Raw genomic sequence first — 20,492 nt, 5'->3', positions numbered from 1 at the left:
ATATACATATTATGGCAGAAAGGAGAGGAACAAGTGGGCAGAAGGAAGAAAAAGGGTAAAAGTTGCAAACATTTACTGCAAGTGGACTGAATACTGAATAATAATGTATTTTACTATACATGTATGTTTATTTTATTTCCTTTTAATACTTTTTTACTTAATTGAAATATAAAACACGAATAAAACTAAATGTATATGTACTCCACATTCATAAACACTCAAAAAGAATGCGGAGAATTCTGAAACGCAACAAACTCGTTTTCCCATGATGCAACGGTATTTCCTTCCTATCTCGCGCCTTTCCATCTTGTTTCACCAGAAGCGCTACAGACACAGCGCACCACCACCGTTGTTGTTATAGTAGTGAATAATGGCGGCAGTGGGAGGGGGATTATCATCTCCCGCTAATGGCGCTTGTTCCAGCACGCCGGCCGTAGCCCGGGCCCGTTTCCCGGGCCGGCCATGGACATCTCGTATTCGGCTACGATCGGAGAAACGTCCGCAGCGGGGAAGGTTGGGCTCGGAAAGTGGAGGCATAGTCACTGGAGGCCGGAGGCCCATCAACATTGGACTAACGTTGAGCGAGGACCCGTCACTGCTGCGTTTACTCGGGATTGCTGATAAACATAGGCGCCAGAGAGACGCGGGTTTCTACTCAAGCGGGAGCGGAGAGGTGAGTTTCCAAGCCGTGCAACAGACCCAATTAACACGTGTATGTTCCACAGCCTTCGCGGTGTAATATAGATTATATTGAGAATCAAGTGTCTGACAACGTTCGTTACCTGGCTACAGTAGGTATCCAGCTATACAATTGTTCAAACTTGAATTCTTGCTGAACCAGAATCTGGGTTTACAGATGACGTTTTAGCCGTATTCAACGCCTCTTTATAAATCCATATTGTGGTTCAGATGTTTGCTAGTTACTGTACCAATCCACTGTACTCGGAGACAAGTACACGTTAGTAGCTAACAGTGAAAACATCTCCTGACAGCCTCCTAGACTGACATTAACGTTACCAGGATCTTTGATAATCGATGATTTTAGGCGGTGAAATTGGCGGTAGCCAACATTACTATATCTGGATACAAGTTTTTCTGCCAATTTAACTAACTGTACTAAAACAATGTAGTTAGCAAGGGATGCTATCTAGTTAGCAACTTTTGCAACAGTCACATTTTCACACAGCCACCATCACTCTACGTAGTATCAGCACATTATAACGTCTTTGGTATCGACGTAGCCCCTGTTCAGTCAGATTATGCCATAGTATCTGTCATTTGGTCCACTCCCGACAGCCCCCATCGTTCGTGAAAGATGTCTGGCCTGTGGAACAGAAGCGATTTTGAGACATTCCACTGCATGCTTTAAGTGGGCTACACCAAAAGCTTGGCCCGTGTGTCATTTAAACTAAGAGCAGTTTGTTCTAGCTTATATTTAACTGACTTCTCACACCATAGCCTACTAGTATTGACAGTTATCTTTTATGTGAGCTTGTCTTCGCATTCTCAATCGAATTGGCGCTCATGCCATGCTCACAACAACTAGGCTAATTGCTGCGTGACATGCCCCATTCGGCAAGCAATGTAGAACTGGTCTACTGAGACCAGTGGTCACCAACCATTTCTGAGTGAAGATAACTTTGAGTCAAAATGCAAGCCAAGATCTACCGATCAGAATACATTTTTTACATGACTTAAAAAACGTAAGCCTATGCAACATTAACGTATTAACAGCATTACTCTAGCAATGAGGTTTGCGAATCTAATAGCAACAATTATGATGTGTTGCTAATATGACTAGGATTGTGCCTTTGGATTTCTGGACAATGAGAGTTGATATGGAAATAGAATAGGAGAGAAATGCTGGTTAATTGCATGAAGAAGTCTTCATAAAATGCCTCCACATTTCTGCTGATGTATTTTCGCAAGGCAACTTTGAAGCAAGGTAAAACAGGCCTCCTTATTCAAATCAAGTCAAATGTTATTTGTCACATGTAAGGTCTACAGCAGGTGTACATTTCACCTCACAGTGAAATGCTTACTTACAAGCCCTTAACCAACAATGCAGTTTTAAGGAAATCTCTAAAAAAGTAAGAGAGAATTACAAATAATTAAAGAGCAGCAGTAAATAACAATAGCGGGACAATATACAGGGGGTACCGGTACAGAGTTTGTGTCAAAGTGCGGGGGCACCGGTGTCGAGGTAAATATGTACTTGTAGGTGGAGTGATTCAAGTGGCTATGCATAGATAATAACAGAGAGCAGCAGCCGTATGGGGTTGGGGGGACAATGCAAATAGTCTGGGTAGCCATTTTATTAGCTGTTCAGGAGTGTTATGGCTTGGGGGTAGAAGTTGTTTAGAAGCCTCTTGGACCTAGACTTGGTGCTCCGGTACCGCTTGCTGTGCGATAGCAGAGAGAACAGTCTATGACTAGAGTGGCTGGAGTCTTTAATTTTTTTTAGGGCCTTCCTCTGACACCGCCTGGTATAGAGGTCCTGGATGGCAGGAGTCTTGGCCCCGGTGATGTACTGGGCCTTACGCACTATCCTCTGTAGTGTCTTGCGGTCGGAGGCCGAGCTGTTGCCATGCCAGGCAATGATGCAACCAGTCAGGTGCTCTCAATGGTGCAGCTGTAAAACCTTTTGAGGATCTGAGGACCCATGCTAAATATTTTCAGTCTCTTGAGGGGCAATAGGTTTTGTCGTCCCATCTTCACAACTGCCTTGGTGTGCTTGGACCATGTTAGTTTGTTGGTGATGTTAACGCCAAGGAACTTGAAGCTCTCAACCTGCTTCACTACAGCCCCGTCAATGAGAATGGGGGAATGCTCGGTCCTCCTTTTCCTGTAGTCCACAATCGTCTCCTTTGTCTTGATCACGTTGAGGGAGAGATTGTTGTCCTTGCACCACAAGGTCAAGTCTCTGACCACCTCCCAATAGGCTGTCTCATCGTTGTCGGTGATCAGGCCTACCACTGTTGTCATCAGCGAACTTAACGATAATAATGGAGTCGTGCTTGGCCGTGCAGTCATGAGTGAAGAGGGAGTACAGGAGGGGACTGAGCACGCACCCATGAGGGGCCCCAGTGTTGAGGATCAGCGTGACGGATGTGTTGTTACCTACCCTTACCACCTTGGGGTGGCCCGTCATGAAGTCCAGGATCCAGTTGCAGAGGGAGGTGTTTAGTCCCAGGGTCCTTAGCTTAGTGATGAGCTTTGAGGGCTCTATGGTGTTGAACGCTGAGCTGTAGTCGATGAATAGCATTCTCACATAGGTGTTCCCTTTGTCCAGGTGTGAAACGACAGTGTGGAGTGCAATAGAGATTGCATCATCTGTGGATCTGAAGGTGCGTGGGTTATGCGAATGGAGTGGGTCGAAGTCAAGTAAAACATTTAGGGTTCAAAACATTTTACTGGCTCAAGCTCACATTGCAAAGTGCTGATAGTCAGGCTATAGTATTGACAGTTCTCTTTTTTTTTTGTGAGCTTGTCATCGTATCAAATTGGCGCCCATGCCATGCTCACAACTAAGCTAATTTCTGCTTGACATGCCCAATTCTGCAAGCAATTTAGAACTAGTCTATTGAGACCCGTGGTCACCAACCATTTCTGAGTGAAGATCACTTTGAGTCAAAATGCAAGCCAAGATCTACCGATCAGAATATTTTTTTTTTTACATGACTTAAAAACCGTAAGCCTATGCAACTATAACCTATTAAAAACAGTACTATAGAAATTAAGTCTGTGCAGTAGGCTATAGGCCCAATTAGGGATGCACATTTTGGCAAATTTTGCTGCTGACTAACTGACCCTCATCAACCTGTCAACAAACAGTTAAATTGTTTCTAAACAGTAAAATGAAGTGTCCAACAGAAAATACTATTAGAGATCTGTATATAATGGCGAGATGCTTATGTTTCCGTCCTAACAATTGGAGCCCAATGCTGGAAGGCAAGCAACAAGTTTAGACCCAAAATAAGCCCTAATTAACATATTGGTCTTATTTTGGACATATTTTTGCAAGGCAACTTTGAAGCAAGGTAAAATAGGCTTCATTATATGAATTAAAGTAAAACGTTCAGGTTTTAAACAGTTATACTACCTCAAGCTCACATTGCAAAGTGGTGGGTGACTGATAGTCAATGGTAGGCAGGCTATAGCCTATACGGGTGGTTCCCAACCCCTTTCGGGTATTGTACCCCCAACTGAATTTTGCTCTGCCCGGAGTACCCCTGAAGTACCCCCTTGTGCATTTTACCAGTAGGCCTATGGTCTCATGAGTCTTCTCACGTCCCCCCTGTGGATAGGCCAAGTACCCCTAGGGGTCCTAGTACCCATGGTTTGGAACAACTGGCCTATACACCTGAATGGCGAATGGCAGGCAAACCGGTAGTAGATCAGTTGTTTATTACTTGTGAGGAACAGCTGAGTGAGCATACATTTGAATATTTTACTGGGCTGATGGTGCCTTCATCTGATGGTCAGTCTCAGCGGAGGGAGAGAGCAGGAGGAGACTAAGGTTCACCTTTCAATGTCCCGCTACTCTCCCTTTCCTCCACTGACCGAAAAGGGACACTGTCTTCCAGCTAATGGCACACTTGAGTCGCACCGCATTATTTCTTCCTCATACAGAAATTCATGTTGCTACTCCTATGAACAGAGATATTTAAATATTTCTACATATAAAAAAAAGACCTAAGACGCTAATAATGATGCAAGCCTATCAATACACTTTCCTACTCATTCATTACAGCTGCAGTATTGGTTGCAGTGGAAGTAGGAAGAATGCACATTTTAATAGCATATAAAAGGGTTGACAGTGCTAAGTAAGAACTTAAACTCATAAAAACAGCAGCTCTTTTCTGTGTTCATTGACAGTCTCTCGGTTCATGGTTTTAAAAGTTTTGAAATCTCACAATATCAACTTTGTGCTAGCTTTCTTTTACGCCTGCTATGTTACTGCAGACATGGTAGTCTAAGCCATCCGATTGGCCAGCGTTAGGCCTATTGTGCACTTGATTTGTTCTCTAGGCCCGCCGGGAAGGCCGAATTTGTTACTTCAGACACGTGAAATGGTTCAAAATGGGAACACTGAGCCTTTCCGGTGTGCAGTACAGCAGTGGCATGGTTTCTCTGACAGGGATTTATTCATTCTGATTCATTTACATTTGAGTAATTTAGCAGACTCTCTTATCCAGAGCGACTTAACCCTAATTGCTCCTTTTAAGTCGACATATTTCACTTAGCCAGCTCTGAAATTCGAACCAGCAACCTTTCGGTTATTGGTCCAATGCTCTTAACCGCTAGGCTACCTGCCACCCCTGAATTAGAGGTTGACCGATTTATGATTTTTCAACGCCGATACCGATTATCGGAGGACCAAAAAAAGCCGATACAGATTAATCGGACAATTTTTATGTATATATTTGTAATAATGACAATTACAACAATACTGAATGAACACTTTTATTTTAACTTAATATAATACATCAATAAAATCAATTTGGTCTCAAATAAATAATGAAACATGTTCAATTTGGTTTAAATAATGCAAAAACAAAGTGTTGGAGAAGAAAGTAAAAGTGCAATATGTGACATGTAAAAAGCTAATGTTTAAGTTCCTTGCTCAGAACATGAGAACATATGAAAGCTGGTGGTTCCTTTTAACATGAGTCTTCAATAGGGTGTAGTTCTTATAGCACTATTTCTCTCTATACCATTTGTATTTCATAGACCATAGACTATTGGATGTTCTTATAGGTAATTTAGTATTGCCAGCCTAATCTCGGGAGTTGATAGGCTTGAAGTCATGAACATGGCTGTGCTTCAAGCATGGCAAAGAGCAGGAAAGTCCTGTCTGAATGAATGCTTACGAGCCTGCTGCTGCCTACCACCGCTCAGTCAGACTGCTCTATCAAATCATAGAAATACGAGCCGTATGTCATTATTATGTTCAAATCCGTAAACTATCATTTCGAAAACAAAACGTTTATATTTTCAGTGAAATACGGAACCGTTCCGTATTTTATCTAACGGATGGCATCCATAAGTCTAAATATTGCTGTTACATTGCACAACCTTCAATGTTATGTCATAATTACGTAGAATTCTGGCAAATTAATTTGCAACGAGCCAGGCGGCCCAAACTGTTGCACATACCCTGACTCTGCGTGCAATGAACGCAAGAGAAGTGATACAATTTCCCTAGTTTAATATTGCCTGCTATCATGAATTTATTTTAACTAAATATGCAGGTTTAAAAATATACACTTCTGTGTATTGATTTTAAGAAAGGCATTGATGTTTATGGTTACGTACGTTCGTGCAACGATTGTGCTTTTCTTCCAAATGCTCTTTTGTCAAATCATCACTCGTTTGGCGAAGGTTGCTGTCTTTGTTAGAAAGTCTTCACAAAGTTCGCAACGATCCAGGCGGCCCAAACTGCTGTATATACCCTGACTCTGTTGCACAGAACGCAAGAGAAGTGACACAATTTCCCTAGTTAAAAGAAATTCATGTTAGCAGGCAATATGAACTAAATATGCAGGTTTAAAAAATATATACTTGTGTATTGATTTTAAGAAAGGCGTTGATGTTTATGGTTAGGTTCACATTACTGCAACGATAGTGCTTTTTTCGCGAACGCGCTTGTTAAATCACCCGGCACCGCATCAATTATATTCAACGCAGGACAAGCTGGATTAACTAGTAATATCATCAACCATGTGTAGTTAACTGGTGATAATGTTAAGATTGATTGTTTTTTATAAGATACGTTTAATGCTAGCTAGCACCTTACCTTGGCTTCTTGCTGCCCTTGTATATCAGGTAGTCAGCCTGTCACGCAGTCTTCTTGTGGATTGCAATGTAATCGTCCATGATTGGTGTCCCAAAATGCCGATTACCGATTGTTATGAAAACTTGAAATCGTCCATTCCGATTAATCGGTCGACCTCTACACTGAATGAGATTTACCATTCGCAGAATGTGAAGATAGATGTGTGTATAAAATATGTATGTGTGCCAAAACGCACCTGTGCACTCTCAGTGAAGTTTATATACTGGTTGGTAAATGTTTGCCTACATGCATTGGTTTGTGTTAGATATGTTGCAACTTCTTCTTAAATGGGAATTATTTTTAGTCAAGCTTCAGTGAGATCTTTACTTTAAAATGGCCTTTGTTACATTGTAACTATAGCAATTCACATTTTCGATTGATTGCTGAATGCTGACTATATTTATGTTCAGGAAATGTTATGTAGGCTGTTCACTGATTCAGAGGTATAGTTAGAGGATACTCACCTTTAATTTATTTTATTTTATTTGTATTTATTTATGTACAGTACCAGTCAAAAGTTTACACACCTACTCATTCAAGGTTTTTTTAAAATTATTATTTTTTTTTTTACTATTTTCTACATTGCAGAATAATAGTGAAGACACAAAAACAATGAAATAACACATGGAATCATGTAGTAACCAAAAAAGTTTTAAAGAAATCCAAATATTTTATATTTGAAAATTCAAAGTAGCCACCCTTTGCCTTGACAGCTTTGCACACTCTTGGCATTCTCTCAACCAGCTTCACCTGGAATGCTTATCCAAAAGTCTTGAAGGAGTTCCCACTTTTGCTGAGCACTTGTTGGCTGCTTTCCCTTCACTATGCGATCCAACTCATCCCAAACCATCTCAATTGGGTTGAGGTCGGATGACTGTGGAGGCCAGGTCATCTGATGCAGCGCTCCATCACTCTCCTCCTTGGTCAAATAGCCCTTACAAAGCCTGGAGGTGTGTTGGGTCATTGTCCGGTAAAAAACAAATGATTGTCCTACTAACCGTAAACCAGATGGGATGGTGTATTGCTGCAGAATGCTGCGGTAGCCATGCTGGTTAAGTGTGCCTTGAATTCTAAATAAATCACTGACAGTGTCACCAGCAAAGCACCCCCACACCATCACACCTCCCCCTCCATGCTTCATGGTGGGAGCCACACATGCAGAGATCATCCGTTCACCTTCTCTGCGTCTCACAAAGACACAAAGACACGGGTTAAAACCAAAAATCTCAATTTTGGACTCATCGGACCATAGGACAGATTTCCACAAGTCTAATCTTCATTGCTCTTGTTTCTTTGCCCAAGCAAGTCTCTTCTCATTATTGGTGTCCTTTAGTAGTGGTTTCTTTGCAGCAATTTGACAATGAGGGCCTGATTCACGCAGTTGATATTGAGACGTGTCTGTTACTTGAACTCTGTGAAGCATTTATTTGGGCTGCGATCTGAGGTGCAGTGAATGCTAATTAACTCTGGGTCTTCCTTTCCTGTGGCGGTCTTCATGAGAGCCAGTTTCATTATAGTGCTTCATGGTTTTTGCAACTGCACTTGAAGAAACTTTCAAAGTTGTTGAAATTTTCCGGATTGATTGACCTTCATGTCGTAAAGTAATGATAGACTATTGTTTCTCTTTGCTTATTTGAGCTGCTGTTGCCATAATATGGACATGGTCTTTTTACCAAATAGGTTTATCTATTGTATACCACCCCTATCTTGTCACAACACAACTGGTTGATTCAAATGCATTAAGAAGGAAAGAAATTCCACAAATTAACTTTGAACAAGACACATCTGTTAATTGAAATGCATTCCAGGTGACTACCTCATGAAGCTGGTTGAGAGAATTCCAAGTGTTTGCGAAGCTGTCATCAAGGCATAAGGTGGCTACTTTGAAGAACCTCAAATATAAAATATATTTAGATTTTGTTTAAAGCTTTTTTGGTTACTACATGTTTCCATGTGTTATTTCATAGTTTTGATGTCTTCACTATTATTCTACAATGCGGAAAATAGTAAAATAAGAATAACCTTTGGTACTGTATCTTAGGGAAGTGCAAACCTACTAATGTGTTGAGTTTGAATATTAAACTAAATTGTCTGACGGAGAACCTTGAATCAGTAGTCTTTTGCATGAATACAAATTTTTAATGTGAATAAATGGAGAGTACCTTTTCAGTAATGAACTAGATGAGTAACTTCCAACCTAATTGATGGGTATTTTAATTTATTGTACAAAAACTAAAGTGTGCAAATGGATAACATCATTGCAGCACAATAGCCTATAGGAGGAGCCAAAATACAACAGAGGATTTCATCACATTTTAAAGTCAGCTATTGGAACTTTTAACTCAATCAACATCAATATGTTATTTTATATTCACTCACAAATATGGCATCACAATTTGTGTATATCAACACAATTGTTATTGTGGCAAAGTTGAAGGAAATGAACAAAGTACGTTCAAGAAGATGAAACTAGCAAATTGATTGGAGAAGTGGAAATATCAGCAAGATGTATGCTCTTTTGGTCTGCAATTTTGTGGTCATCCAGTGTAGTTTGTTGATGATAGGTTTGTAACCAGGAGTAAGACTCTTCCTCAGTCCTGTGGCTCTGCTCTTGTGAATACAGCCATGTAATTCTGGGCCTGTATTCAAAAAACATCTCAGAGTAGTAGACGGAGTGCTGATCTAGCATCAGTTTTTCCTTTTAGAACATAATGAATAAGCTTATGGAGGGGTAGGGTTGCAAAGGGTCGGAAGCTTTCCGGTAAATTTCCAGAATTGTTCTGGAAATGTTCCATGTGAGGATAAGCCCAGGAAGATAATTTTGCTCAAATTCATCCAAAATGTTTTTTAGTGGGATACACATTAGGCAATTCTAGGTCCTGTGGCATATTTTGGTTAAACTATCCCCAATTCTATGGAATTGCAACCCTCTGCATGCACAGTGCACTCTTCCATTACATGTAAAGCTGATTGTCAAGATCTTGCACACTAATGAGATGCTATTGAGCCCACACTACTATACTGAGCCCAGGATTACATGCTTTCTGGTATGTTCCGATTACAATACTGGGTGGGGTGAATATATTTTATATGACATACATGCTTCTTTGTTAACTAGTAAATAGTATCCTACAGCAAAGTGTGTTTAAATCATTTCTAACGTAACAATTTCTGCTTGTTTGTTTTTGCTACCATGTGGGTTTCTATACATATTTCATTTTAAAACATTTATCTTACAAATATATATATATATATTTTTTTTAAATTAATTATTTTACAGGAAAATGCAACGGGCACAATCTGATGTGTGGAGGCATTTCACTGTAGCTAATGTAGAAGGAAAAGCTGTGTACATTTGCAAGTACTGTGCCAAAATCATATGTGAAGAATGCAACAAAGATGCAGAATCATCTGGCCAAGTGCATAAAGTTCCCTCAGCGCTCACAACAAGCAACCTCTCACAAAAGTCCCTCTACTTCTATTTGAGGTGAAAATTATGAATCAGACACCTTATCGATAGCAACAGCTCATGGTCCTCCTGGAATCAGAAGTTTTTTTGACTCAATAGAGAAACGTAGTCAGAGAAATGCTGATGAATGTCTTGCTCGAGCTGTGAATGCAACTGGTTCACCTCGGATGCTCATAGGCAATGTGTATTGGAAGAGATTTCTGAATGTTCTTCTCCCAGCATACACCCCTCCAACCAGACATGCTTTATCTACTCATTTACTGGATGCACAGTTCAATATAGTTCAAGTGAAGGTCAAGCAAATCATAGAGAAAGCAGACTGTATTGCAATCATCTCTGATGGGTGGTCGATTGTTTGTGGGCAAGGAATAATTAACTACATCTCCACCGCTCAACCAGTATTCTACAAGAGCACAGACACAAGGGACAAGACACACCGGTCTCTTCATTGCAGATGAGCTGAAGGCAGTCATCTGTGGCCCAAGGTCATTGAAGGTATTTGCACTGGTGACAGACAATGCTGCGAACATGAAGGCGGCTTGGTCTAAAGTGGAGGTGTCCTGCCCTCACATCACACCTATTGGCTGTGTTGTTCATGCATTGAATCTGCTCCTCAAGGACATCATGGAACTGAAAACAATGTATACACTCTACAAGAGAGCCAATGAAATGGTTAGGTATGTGAAGGGTCATCAAGTTATAGCAGCAATCTACCTCACCAAGCAAAGTGAGAAGAATGTGAGCACCACATTGAAGCTGCCCAGCAACACCCATGTCATCAAGTTTGACAGTCTCTTGGAGGGGAAGGAGTTTCCAAGAAATGGCCATATCAGTCTGCCGATATGGACAGCCCCATCAAGAGGATCCTCCTGGATGATATATTTTGGGAGAGAGTGGTAAGCAGCCTGAAACTCCTGAAACCTATAGCAGTAGCCATTCCACGGATTGATGGAGACGATGCCATCTTGCCTGATGTTCAGACTCATCCGTACTGCCCTGCCCACTTCACTGTTGCTCTAAGCAGAGAACACTACAGTACTGAAATACATCAAAAAGCGTGAAGACTTCTGCCTGAAGCCCATACACGCAGCAGAGTACGTGTTGGACCCCAAGTATGTTGGCAAGAGCATCCTGTCTGGTGCAGAGATCAACAAGGCCTATGGTGTCATCACTACCGTGTCTCACCACCTTGTTCTGGATGAGGCAAGGTTCTTGGCACTCTGGCGAATTTCACTTCCAAGCAAGGGCTTTGGGGTGGAGAAGCAATATGGCATTAATGCCAACATATCTCATCAGCCACCTGGTGGAAGGGACTTTGGCAATCTCAGGCTCTTTCTGCTGTTGTCTCCATCCTCAAAATCCTACCAACATCAGCCGCCTCCGAGCGCAACTGGTCCTTGTTTGGGAACACACACACCAAAGCACGCAACAGGCTGACCAAAACAAGGGTTGAAAAATTGGTGGCCATCCGGGGAAATTTGAGGCCTTTTGAGCCTGACTACGAGCCATCCTCAGCAAGGTTGGACAGTGAAGATGAGGCCTCAGACTCTGATGTTTAAGAGGTGGACATTGAGGAGGTCCAGGGAGAAGACGTGGATGCCTGAGAGGATGACAACCAAAGCTTTAGTTTCTCTACTTTCATTTTACAGATGTATGTTGAAAGCATTTTTTTGGAGATGCGATGGATCATTGGGATCATTCAATATTCCCTTTTGTTGTTCAGTGAAATCATCCCATGTGAAGAGTCAACTCATTTAATTAAAGTTCAATTTGTAACTAAATGTTTATTTCTATTGGAAGGATTTAATCATTTGCAATTGTCTACTTTTGATAAGGTAAAAAGGTTTATGTTTCTGTCTCCATGTGATATGGTAAATATATCCAATGCAAAAAACATCTGTTTAAATGGTATTAATATTAATTTGCATATATTTCTGTAATTCCCATATTCCTTTTAATTCCCAAGGAAAGTTTCCACCTCTGAATGTTCCCCAAAATGTGCATCCCTATGGAGGGGGGGGACCTGATCCTAGATGGTTTGTGTTTACTGGCCCAGGTCCCCCTGTCAATTCATTATGATCTAAAAGGCAAAACTGATCTTAGATCAGCACTCCTACTCTGAGACGCTTTCTGAATACAGGCTGCAACAGGCAGCTCTGCATGTAACTTTATACAAACTCAGCTAGTCATGCGTGTGTCTTGTCTTTTCACAAATAAAGTTCCCTTTGCCACCCTGGTCTTTCTATATCCAATCCGATTTTACTTCCAGTAAAAAGCTAGTCTCCGGCCCCTATATCATCTTTGCAGTTTCTTTTGTCACGCTTGACTGACTGCATAAAACTGGGACAGATTGCATGGTCGTAGGTTGCTCTCTCGGATAGTGAGATGCTAGCTATATTTAGCCTATTAAGCTGATGCAGTTTTAGTCTAGATCAATTTTTGCCTTGTTATTTCTTATTGTTCCTTTTCTTACACATCCTCATCTTCCGGCAATGTGGAAAAATAGTATTCAGATCAGTATTTGTGAACATTGTACATTTCAGTGTACATTTCAGTGTACATTTCATGATGGTGTATGTTTTCTGTGGAAAGTAGAGTTTGATCAATGTTCACACTTTGCATTTGCAATAGCCTAGACCTAATTGAAATGGACACATTTGCAGTTATACCCCACTACATTTTGAAGCCTGATCTCTCAAATCAGTTCAGTGTGACGGTTTGTAACCAGATATCAGCTGGGTTGCTGCCCATGGATTCATCTGATCCCACCCCTTACCAACCCTGTGATGAGATCGAGGTGGCCTAAACATTTCATTATTAAGTCCTTCTGTAGTATACATGCAAAGTATTAAATTCGGCTTGTTATTATGTATTATATATTTTTTTGCTGAACACAGTGTGATGTGTGAACATTAAATTATGCATTATGTTCCTACCCTGGGTTTTTGTGTTTTAGGATGAGGATTTCCCTGGGTTTGGGACTGAATACCGGCCAACACTCTCAGCACACAATATCTCTGAAAGTAAGTAGGCTAATGATGAACAATAATGTGAGATATCAATTGTGCTCAGGAATTCTCACATTTCCTAGCAGAAATTTGCAGTAGCCTTCATGTTTGGGATTTATAGCTTTGGTAGCATACCTTATAATATGCATCAACTTATTGTCTGACATTGGTCTATTCGTATTAAGACACTTATGTTTCCCTGTCTTGTTTCTAGGCAGGCCTCTCCAATTATCATTGTTGAAGCCAGAAAATCCTCCCCCAGCTCCAGAACTTACAGCAAAGCTTGAGAAAAGTGGAGTGAAGGGCTCCAAAGAAGACCCTAAAGTTGGAGAGGGTCAGGAAGACGAAAACGCTGTGAAACCCCAAATAATTGCCAAACTGGCAGCCCAAAAAATGTCTCCCAGTTCTGGGATTAAATCTAGAGGAAAGCAGGCTACTGGAATAAAGGCCTCAAAAGGCAAGGGCAGTGCAAAATCAAATGGTTCCAACAGGAAAAGGGGAAGGAAGGTGGTGGAATCGTCTTCAACAGCCAGAAAGAGGAACAGGCAAGACCAAACAACAAAGGTGGGTAGGGGAGGCTCAGGGTCCAGCACAGCCCGACCCCAAACCAGCAGAGACAAGCAGGGAAAACTGGTGTGGACCCTGACAGTGGTCAAGGGCAAAGGGAAGGCCTCCAAGAGCAAAGAGGCCAGGGAGGTAACAGCAGACAAAACCGAACCAGACCAATCTGAGCCACAGATGTCTGGGAAGAGAAGAGGATCTCAGCAAGACCAAACAGGCCAAACTGGTGTGGACCCTGACATTGGGCAAGGGGAAGCACTGTCCCCTAAACCTGTGAATAAGCAGCAGCAGAGGAGGAGAGTGTCCAAGGGAACAGGGGAATCCCTTGAGGCTGGAGCTGAGATGGAGCAGAATCCAGCAATGTCCCTGAAAAGAAAGAAACCAGCACAGAATAAGCGCAAGTCCCTATTTGGCCACAGGAGGAAGCCCGGGAATGTGCAGAGGCTTAGTACGCCAGAGTCTGTTGTGAAACGCTTTCGTCGTAAGTTTGTCTTCTACACCTACGTGCCAGAGTACCTCCCAGACCCAGTGAAGCAGGAGGGAAAGGAGCAGCAGCCGCAGGGGGAGAGCACCAGGACAGAGGGCGAGCCTCTCCTGTCCCCTGGAGAGCTCGAGCAGGGAGCCAGCAGTAACTTCTCCTCGCCAGTGGTGAGCGCCAGATCTTCACGCGTCATCAAGGCACCCAAGAGGTTCCTCAATGACGAGATAATATCCTGGCACAGGGGCTCCCTGAAAAAGAATAGCCAAGGCAAGGTGAAGGTGAAGGAGGAGGATGCCATGAGCCTATCCTTTTATGATTCAGACAATGATGACATTGACCACTTGTCTCGAACCCCAGGCCAAAATGAGTTCAAACCTAAAGTTTCGGGCTCAACTGGTAAAAAAACACTTCAGACCAGCCTGTCCTCAACCCTGTCTGTGAAGGACTCAACGCTCAGCCCAGGCTCATCCCACCTCGAGGTCTACGAGAGACTCAAGAAGCTGACCCTCAGCCTGGCCCAGAAGAAGAAAGGCCTTGGTGCTGCTGAGGGTGAAACAGCAGAAGAAGAAGAAGCCCAGGAGGACCGGAGTTTGACCTCGCCGGTTAGGAAGAGAGGGAGGTCCAAGCTGAAAATGGAGGACCTCAACTCTCCTGGGGTTGTGAGGAAGCTGGCTGTGCAGGTCCGTAACGCTGCCGCTGAATCCCAAGCTGCATCATCTGTGACTATGGAGGAGGCAGCAAACGACACAGAACATTTCCAAGGTAAGGCATTTTGTGTGCTCAGTTACATACATTTGAAGTCGAAAGTTTACATACACTTAGGTTGGAGTCATTAAAACTCGTTTTTCAACCACTCCACAAATTTCTTGTTAACAAACTATAGTTTAGCTAAGTCGGTTAGGATATCTACTTTGTGCATGACACAAGTAATTTTTCCAACAATTGTTTACGGACAGATTATTTCACTAAGAATTCACTATCACCATTCCAGTGGGTCATACGTTTACATTCACTAAGTTGACTGCCTTTAAACAGCTTAGAAAATTCCAGAAAATGGTTTCATGGCTTTAGAAGCTTTTGATAGGCTAATTGACATAATTTGAGTCAATTGGAGGTGTATCTGTGGATGTATTTCAAGTCCTACCTTCAAACTCGGTGCCTCTTTGCTTGACATCATGGGAACATCAAAAGGAATCAGTCAAGTCCTCAGAAACAAAGATAATTGTAGACTTCCACAAGTCTGGTTAATCCTTGGGAGCAATTTCCAAACACCTGAAGGTACCACGTTCATATGTACAAACAATAGTACGCAAGTATAAAGACCATGGGACCACACAGCCACCATACCGCTCAGGAAGGAGACACGTTCTGTCCCCTAGAGATGAACATACTTTAGTGTGAAAAGTGCAAATCAAATCACAGAACAACAGCAAAGGACCTTGTGAAGATGCTAGAGGAGACAGGTACAAAAGTATCTATATCCATAGTAAAACAAGTCATATATCGACATAACCTGAAGGGCCCAAAACTGCTTAAGCCTGAACTGCTCCAAAACCGCTTAAAAAAAAAAAAAAGCCAGACTAAAAAAGCCAGACTACAGTTTGCAACTGCACATGGGGACAAAGATTGTACTTTTTGGAGAAATGTCCTCTGTTTGGCCATAATGACCATCGTTATGTTTGGAGGAAAAAGGGGGAGGCTTGCAAGCCGAAGAACACCGTCCCAACCATGAAGCATGGTGGTGGCAGCATCATGTTGTGGGGGTGCTTTGCTGCAGGAGGGACTGGTGCACTTGACAAAATAGATGGCATCATAAGGAAGGACAATTATGTGGATAAATTGAAGCAATGTCTCAAGACATCAGTCAGGAAGTTAAAGCTTGGTCGCAAATTGTCCATTTGGAAGACCAATGACCCCAAGCATACTTCCAAAGGCTTAAGGACAACAAAGTCAAGGTATTGGAGTGGTCATCACAAAGCCCTGACCTCAATCCCATAGATCATTTGTGGGCAGAACTGAAAAAGCGTGTGCTAGCAAGGAGGCCTACCAACCTGACTCCGTTACACCGGCTCTGTCAGGAGGAATGGGACAAAATTCACCCAACTTATTGTGGGAAGCTCGTGGAAGGCTACCGTAAATGTTTGACCCAAGTCAAACAATTTTAAAGGCAATCTTACCAAATACTAATTGAGTGTATGTAAACTTCTGACCCACTGGGAATGTGATGAAGGAAATAAAAGCTGAAATAAATAATCCTCTCTACTATTATTCTGACAGTTCACATTCTTAAAATAAAGTGGTGATCCTAACTGACCTAAGACAGGGAATTTTTACAAGGATTAAATATCAAAAATTGTGAAACTGAGTTTAAATGTATTTGGCTAAAGTTTATGTAAACTTCTGACTTCAACTGTGTGTGTGTAATATTTTGCTTAATGGATATTTAGGAACTATCTGTTTCTTTATTCCAGAAAATGATTTGGGCTTTTGTGATAAAAGTATTATTCTTCGATGTTTTAATGCATTTAGGAAACCACATTTTACCATAGGATTGAGAAGTATAGCTTGCCAGAAGGCTCTGGTTAAAAGTAGTGCACTATCTTCCTGTTTCCTGCTTACAAGCAAAAACTAAAGCAGGAAGTACCAGTGACTCGCTTAATACGGAAGTGGTCAGATGCGCGGGTGCTGCGCTACAGGACTGTTTTTCTGTAACAGACTGGAATATGTTCTGGGATTCATCCAATGGCATTGAGGAGTAAACCAACTCAGTCACCGGCTTCATCAATAAGTGCATTGACAACGTACGTAAATTTCCTAACCAGGAGCCATGGATTACAGGCAACATCCGCACCAAGCTAAAGGCTAGAGCTGCCAATTTCAAGGAGCGGGACACTAATCTGCACGCTTATAAGAAATCCCGCTAGGCCCTCAGACGAACCATCAAACAGGCAAAGCGTCAATACAGGACTAAGACTGAATCTGACTACACAACTCGTCGTATGTGGCAGGGCTTGAAAAATATTACAGATTACAAAGTGAAAACCCAGCCACAAGCTGCCCAGTGACGCGAGTCTACCAGATGAGATAAATGCGTTTTATGCTGCTTCTAGGAAAGCAACACTGAAGCATGCTTGAGAACACCAGCTGTTCAGGATGACTGTGTGATCACGCTCTCCGTAGCTGATGTGAGCAAGACCTTTTAAACAGGTCAAAATTCACAAAGCTGCGGGACCATACGGATTACCAGGATGTGTACTCAAAGCATGGGCGGACCAACGGACAAGTGTCTTCACTGACGTTTTCAACCTCTCTCTGACCGAGTCTGTTATACCTACAGGTTTCAAACAGACCAACAAAGTCCCTGTGTCCGAGAAAGCGAAGGTAACCTACCTAAATTATTACCGCCCCGTAGCACTCAAACACTTCATGGCTACTGACGTGAAAGGCTGGTCGTGGCTCACATCAACAACATCATGCCGGAAACCCAAGACCCACTCCAATTCGCATACCAACCCAAGAGATCCATAGATGACGCAATCTCTATTGCACTCCACACTGCCCTTTCCCCCCTGGACAAAAAGGACACCTATGTCAATCAATCACATCTTTTTTATAAAGCCCTTTTTACATCAGCTGATGTCACAAAGTGCTGTACAGAAACCCAGCCTAAAACCCCCAACAGCAAGCAAAAACTCACTAGAACGGTCAGAACCTAGGAAGAAACCTAGAGAGGAACCAGGCTCTGAGGGGTGGCCAGTCCTTTTCTGGCTGTGCCGGGTGGAGATTATAACGGAACATGGCCAAGATGTTCAAATGTTCATAGATGACCAGCAGGATCAAATAATAATCATCACAGTGGTTGTCGAGGGTGCAGCAGGTCAGTACCTCAGGAGTAAATGTCAGTTGGCTTTTCATAGCCAAGCATTCAGAGTATCTCTACTTCTCCTGCTGTCTCTAGAGAGTTGAAAACAGCAGGTCTGGGACAAGGTAGCACGTCCGGTGAACAGGTCAGGGTTCTGTAGCCGCACCTATGTGAGAATGCTGTTCATTGACTACAGCTCAGCGTTCAACACCATTGTCCACACAGAGCTCATCACTAAGCTAAGGACCCTGGGACTGAACACCTCCCTCTGCAACTGGATCCCGGACTTCCTGATGGGCCGCCCCCAGGTGGTAAGGTTAGGTAACAACACATCTGCCTCGCTGATCTTCAACACTGGGGCCCCTCAGAAGTGTGTTCTTAGTCCCCTCCTGTACTCCCTGTTCACCCACGACTTACGTGGCCAACAGTGGTAGGCCTGATCACCGACAACGATTAGACAGCCTATAGGGAGGAGACCTGGCAGTGTGGTGCCAGGACAACAACCTCTCCCTCAATGTGAGCAAGACAAATTAGCTGATTGTGGACTATAGGAAAAAGAGGGCCGAACAGGCCCCCATTAACATTGGCTGAAGTGGAGCGGGTCGAGAGTTTCAAGTTCCTTGGTGTCCAAATCACCAACAAACTATCATGGTCAAAACACACCAAGACAGTTGTGACGAGGGTACGGCAGCATCTTTTCTCCCTCGGGAGGCTGAAAAGATTTGACATGGGTCCCCTGATCCTCAAAAAGTTCTACAGCTGCACCATCAAGAGCATCCTGACGGGTTGTATCACTGCCTGGTATGGGAACTGCTCGGCATCTGACCATAAGGCACTACAGAGGGTAGTGCGTACTGCTCAGTACATCACTGCCGCCAAGCTTCCTCACATCCAAGACCTATATATATATCTCATCATAGGTACACTTCAACTATGACAGACAAAATGAGAAAAAAAAATCCAGAAAATCACATTGTAGGATTGTTAATGAATTTATTTGCAACTTATGGTGGAAAATAAGTATTTGGTCAATAACAAAAGTTATTCACTAGGTCCCCCCGTGTGGTTCTGGGATTTTTGCTCACCGTTCTTGTGATCATTTTGACCCCACGGGGTGAGATCTTGCGTGGAGCCCCAGATCGAGGGAGATTATCAGTGGTCTTGTATGTCTTCCATTTCCTAATAATTGCTCCCACAGTTGATTTCTTCAAACCAAGCTGCTTACCTATTGCAGATTCAGTCTTCCCAGCCTGGTGCAGGTCTACAATTTTGTTTCTGGTGTCCTTTGACAGCTCTTTGGTCTTGGCCATAGTGGAGTTTGGAGTGTGACTGTTTGAGGTTGTGGACAGGTGTCTTTTATACTGATAACAAGTTCAAACAAATGCCATTAATGCAGGTAACGAGTGGAGGACAGAGGAGCCTCTTAAAGAAGTTACAGGTCTGTGAGAGCCAGAAATCTTGCTTGTTTGTAGGTGACCAAATACTTATTTTCCACCATAATTTTCATTAAAAATCCTACAATGTGATTTTCTGGATTTTTTTTCTCATTTTGTCTGTCATAGTTGAAGTGTACCTATGATGAAAATTACAGGCCTCATCTTTTTAAGTGGGAGAACTTGCACAATTGGTGGCTGACTAAATACTTTTTTGCCCCACTGTATATATTAAGAGGTGTCAGAAGAAGGCCTCCCAAAAAGTACCTTGACTCACTTGTACCCCTGCACATTGACTCACTGCCGTATATTGCCTCATTATTGTTATATAATTTTCTTGTAACTTTTTTATTTATTTCTTAAATATTTTCTTAGCTCTATTTCTTCAACTTCATTGTTGGTTAAGGGCTTGTAAGTAAGCATTTCACGGTAAGGTCTACTACACCTGTTGTATTTGGCGCATGTGACAAATACAATTTGACATACAGGCTGTCTCAAGTTTGACACAGTCAGCCTTTTGTAAGTTAGTGACAGTTGACTGATTCTTCTCCCCAGGGGCAGAGTCCGCTCCTGAAGGAGTTTACGAAGGAGTGAGCCAGCCTAATGGGGGTGATGATGGGGTGGTGGTGGAACAGGGGGGCACCAGCCATCGTATCAACCTCACCGGCACCAACAAGAGGATGTTCCATCTGCTGAAGAGGGCCAAAGTTCAGCTCATTAAGATCGACCAGCTGAAGAGAGCCAAGCTGCAGCTGGTGAAGATTGACCAGCAAAGGCCGATGAAGTCATCACAGGTCAGAATCGGTGACCTTGATTGACCCTGTCTGCATCCCAAATGGC

The 20,492-nt window shown here is 42.6% G+C and overlaps 1 protein-coding gene across 2 annotated transcripts in view; it reads left to right on the top strand.

The window, feature by feature from the left end:
• The first annotated feature begins 253 nt into the window (after positions 1 to 253).
• Positions 254 to 20,492, top strand: part of LOC110496098 (histone-lysine N-methyltransferase 2B) — a 66,699-nt gene continuing 46,460 nt past the window's right edge. The window contains exons 1-4 of one of the 2 annotated variants that reach the window (XM_021571791.2): positions 254 to 673; positions 13,264 to 13,330; positions 13,530 to 15,119; positions 20,208 to 20,446. In XM_021571791.2, the coding sequence (XP_021427466.2) occupies positions 371 to 673; positions 13,264 to 13,330; positions 13,530 to 15,119; positions 20,208 to 20,446 (2,199 nt within the window). In that variant the 5' untranslated portion in view covers positions 254 to 370. The remainder of the gene's footprint in view (positions 674 to 13,263; positions 13,331 to 13,529; positions 15,120 to 20,207; positions 20,447 to 20,492) is intronic. The other variant, XM_021571792.2, reaches the window with a different exon arrangement.

This window comes from Oncorhynchus mykiss, chromosome 18, assembly GCF_013265735.2.
Source record: "Oncorhynchus mykiss isolate Arlee chromosome 18, USDA_OmykA_1.1, whole genome shotgun sequence".
NCBI lineage: Eukaryota > Metazoa > Chordata > Actinopteri > Salmoniformes > Salmonidae > Oncorhynchus > Oncorhynchus mykiss.
This window is presented reverse-complemented; position numbering and strand designations above follow the sequence as displayed.